The sequence below is a fragment of the Lolium rigidum genome, chromosome 2, assembly GCF_022539505.1.
Source record: "Lolium rigidum isolate FL_2022 chromosome 2, APGP_CSIRO_Lrig_0.1, whole genome shotgun sequence".
NCBI classification, from domain to species: domain Eukaryota; kingdom Viridiplantae; phylum Streptophyta; class Magnoliopsida; order Poales; family Poaceae; genus Lolium; species Lolium rigidum.
Window position 1 is genome coordinate 44,462,068 of NC_061509.1, and position 3,925 is coordinate 44,465,992.

The following is a 3,925-nucleotide window of genomic DNA, read 5'->3' on the forward strand; positions in this document are numbered from 1 at the left end:
GAACCGTCGCGTCCTCTCGCTGACAAGGCGCCCCCACCCGCGCCCCCACTCGCGAAGAGGTTGGCACGGGATTGTCAGCGTTTCTATTGAGCTCGAAAAACCGCCGGCGCTATTTAAAACGCGCCGGTGCGCACCATTTTCGATGCCGGTCTCCAGGATATTATCGGGGTCGCAATGGGAGGCCGGTGGAGAGGCTCTAATGCAAAAACATGTACTCCTTCCCCAATTCCGCTTCACCATTTCGCTCGACCCAACCCCAGTCCCTGAAACTGAAATCGCTGGCTGCTGCGCACGGGCGCCGCACCCCAGCCCCCCACCTCCACGCCATGGCTCGGCGCCAAAGCCGCCGGAGACACGTCCTCCACCACTGCCACCGTGCCACGGCCCGGCGGCACCTCATTGCCGGCCGGAGACGTGTCTCCGTCCCCTCGGTCGAGGAGCTGCTGCTCCAGCGGAGCGAGCACTACCGGAAGAGACAGAGGTCGACGAAATCGTCCGGCGGAGTGGCGGCGCCGGGCGCCGAGGAGTCTCCGGCGGCGGCGCGGCCGCCCCGCAGCGTCTGCCACCTCCCAATGGAATTGGTACGTCGCTTGAGCCGTTCGATTTGCATCCGACGGCCCTAAGAGTACGTGAACGCTTCCTCTTTATTTACAGCGCAACCCCTCTAGACTGTTTTTTTTCTATTTACAGCCCTTCTCGCTCATCTCAAAAAAAAACTTTTCGCTTCTTCTTTCCCTCCGTTCGCGAACAGAAACACGAACACGGCCGTCGTATCAAGAGCGAACTCCGATCAAGATACATAGAAGAACAAATAAGAACGTTGGGCCATCCTTCTCCCCCGCGAAGTAAGGGAAAGCTCCAAAGAACTGGAAAGAAGGGCAACGGCTTTCGCTCCAAGATCGCCTGACCTGCGCCACGGTGAAGCAACCTGCGGCGCGCCGGCGTGCGCAGAACCCAAGAACTCCTTGACAGGAAGGTCTGTGGCAAACGGATCGCTAAATGCGTTCTCCTCGTCCTCAATGTTTTCGGATTCGTCGATTTTACTGCATTTCTTGCGTTCTTCTTATCTTGGTTTCTTGCCTTCCTCTTATCTTGGTTGCTTGCTGTTCTTCAGAGAAGTGGGGAACTGAAGAGAAGGCTAATCGATCCTGTACACATTTCAGCGATCACCTTATCTACGTCTACTGAAACAGGTATCCTCCAATGCACACGCTCTCCGTTTCTGCTATTTTTGGCTGTCGAAATTCAGTTCCTGGCTTTCTTGGTATTTTGTCTTCTGCTGCTGGTGTCAACAACTGTGGTGAGGGACCAATCGATCCACGTGCCAGTTCTCTGACCATATTGCGTCCTTTCTTTTGTTCAGAACAAATGAAGAACTGAAGAGAAGGCTAGACAATCCTGAGCACACTTGTTTGATCGCTGGCCTTATCTACGTGTACTAAAACAGGTGCCCTTCAACGCGCACCCTCTCCGTTTCTGCTTTTCTTTTGTGTGTGCTACGAATCGTTGATGTTAATTCAGTTCTTGCTTCTTAGTATCATGTATTTTTCTGTGGTTCAGAACTGTGCTGAGGCCGTGAGGGGCCAAGGGATCCTGGTGCCACTTCTCTGACCACCTCCTGTACGTGGGCTGAAACAGGTATCCTCCAACCCACACGCTCTATGTTTCTGCAATTCGCTGTCTGCAATGCATACCTATTGCATCTGTCAACCTGGCCTTTTCTAGGGTCGATTACATTGTTTCAGCAGTTTCTGTTTGGGAAACTGGAACCGGTTGTGGCTCCTGTCGGATCTCTATGCAGGGATTGATAGCCAAATCCTAACCTGTAATTCAGAACCCTGTGATCATTTTCGGTATCATCCTTGCAAAAGTTTCTTTAGTAAACATCTTAGTTGATTCCACTAGTAATCTCATGGCTCTGTCTTATAGTATTGAGATAATGCCTTGCTTGAGGATCTTTTTGCCTTAGCACATTCTGACTGAAATAGAGTGTCAGTTGCTTAATTGCTTTCTTGGTTTCACATAGTCTGTAGTTAACATTCCTTCCCAGTTAGAAGAGTTCACCAAGTCAGGTGTCCTTATATAAAAAGATCAAAGCTGCACTGTTGTATTTATAGCATTAGTATCCAAACAAGCAAGACATGCAGCTTGGCATGTGCCATTATATTAAAATGCTGGTTAGGATTCACATTTGAAACTGCTTTTAAGTTTGATTGGCTACTTTGTTTTGCTTTAGCACATTATCAGAAATAGACCATACTTGCATGTGGTATATGTAATATACTACGTCAGTTAACATAAGTTGCATGGCAAACTGTTGCTTCGGTTACATGAAAATGAAATAGACTATACACGAATTTGTTTATTTAGAGCTCCAGTTGCTTCTTTGCTTTACCTGCCTCTAGTTAAATGGGGTACTCCCAGTTAGAAGAGTTCACTAAATCAGTTGTCCTTACTGACCAGCTTAATTGAGTCCATCAGTAATGCCTTGATTAAGTCTTTTGTTTTTGCATTAGCACATTCTGACTGAAATAGAGCGTCAGTTGCTTAGTTGATTTCTTTTTTTCCCCTGCCTGTAGTGAACATGCCATCCCAGTTAGAAGATTTTACCAAGACGGGTGTCCTTACACGGGCTTATCCCCTTGTTGGTGAGTATTGTCCACATAATCTTCAGGATGGCTTTCTTGTTGAAGAAAGGATAAAGATTATTGTCAAGACTATGGCTAGAGATTTGGATACCCATCATCAGGAGGGTCATTGCATCTCAACATTTGATCACAGAAATATTAGGATCAATGCGGCAGGCCATGCACAGATTATCGGTGTCACGCACACCGCAAAAACTAAAGAGAATATCAAGAAGAATTATCTGGATTTACATGATGTGGTTTTCAAGACCATTTTCAGGAATTTCAGTTATCAGCAACAGGTGCCATCTGAATGGCGTATGCTGTTACTATTAATGAAAAGAAACTGCATTGGCAACGAGTATCTAATATGCAACAATGTTGCCCTGATGCCTCTGGCGATCAGAATGCTATTCTTCTACCTGTGTTACGAGCATGTAACATTTTCGATGTGGAAGACTAAGAAACAAAAGCAGAAACGGATATTGCAGAAGCTGCCGTATTTGAAAAACTGGCCTGATCTCCTGAAAGGCAACTATCTTCTTGAAGAATCATTCGAGCACAAGTATCACGATATTACTACCCCGGAGGGATTCTTCACGTTTTACAGAGATACAAACAAGCATCGCATGGACCGGTGCCACCTTCTTGAGTTAGTGGGAGCCTACACAGCGATTTTTTTTGAAAAGAATCTGCTGGTTCGATACCCGCTCTATTTATTTGTTCTGCAGGAGGAATTACATAGGGAAAAAGAACTAGAGGAGCTAGAACCACACGTTCTGTTCTGAACTTTCTGTAGCAGTTATGTCTGCTGACTCAGTGTACTCAACCTCTTCAGTTGTGTCAGTTACATGTCCAGAGACTCAGTGTGCTCAACCTCTTCAGTTGTGTCAGCTACATGTCCAGAGACTCAGTGTCCTCAACCTCTTCAGTTGTGTCAGCTACATTTGTAGAGACTTAGTGTCTTTCAAGCTCTCCAATTATGTCAGCTACATTTGTGGAGACTCAGTCTCTTCAAGCTCTCAAATTATGTCAGCTACATTGTCTACTGACTCAGCGTGCTGAAGCTATGCAATTCTGTCAGCTACATTGTCTGCTGACGCAGTGTGCTCAAGCCCTGCAGATCTGCTGACTAAATTGTGTGCTGACTGTTCGAACGGTGTCCAGTTAGATTGCTGCTTAAAGAGCTTCAGAACTGAGCTTTGATTGGAGACACCTGAAGCTTGTTGTCATTCAGTTCTTTGAGATGTGTACCTGTAGGTCCCTGATTAGCAGCTGGACAGTTTCCTGCATGTTTC

The 3,925-nt window shown here is 46.7% G+C and overlaps 1 protein-coding gene across 1 annotated transcript; it reads left to right on the plus strand.

Annotated features, from left to right (window-relative positions):
* The first annotated feature begins 1,574 nt into the window (after positions 1–1,574).
* LOC124689637 lies at positions 1,575–3,415 on the plus strand. The gene is made up of 2 exons (XM_047223134.1): positions 1,575–1,638; positions 2,580–3,415. The coding sequence occupies exon 2, from the start codon at positions 2,585–2,587 to the stop codon at positions 3,413–3,415; it is 831 nt and encodes a 276-aa protein (XP_047079090.1). The 5' UTR covers positions 1,575–1,638; positions 2,580–2,584.
* The last annotated feature ends 510 nt before the right edge of the window (positions 3,416–3,925 follow it).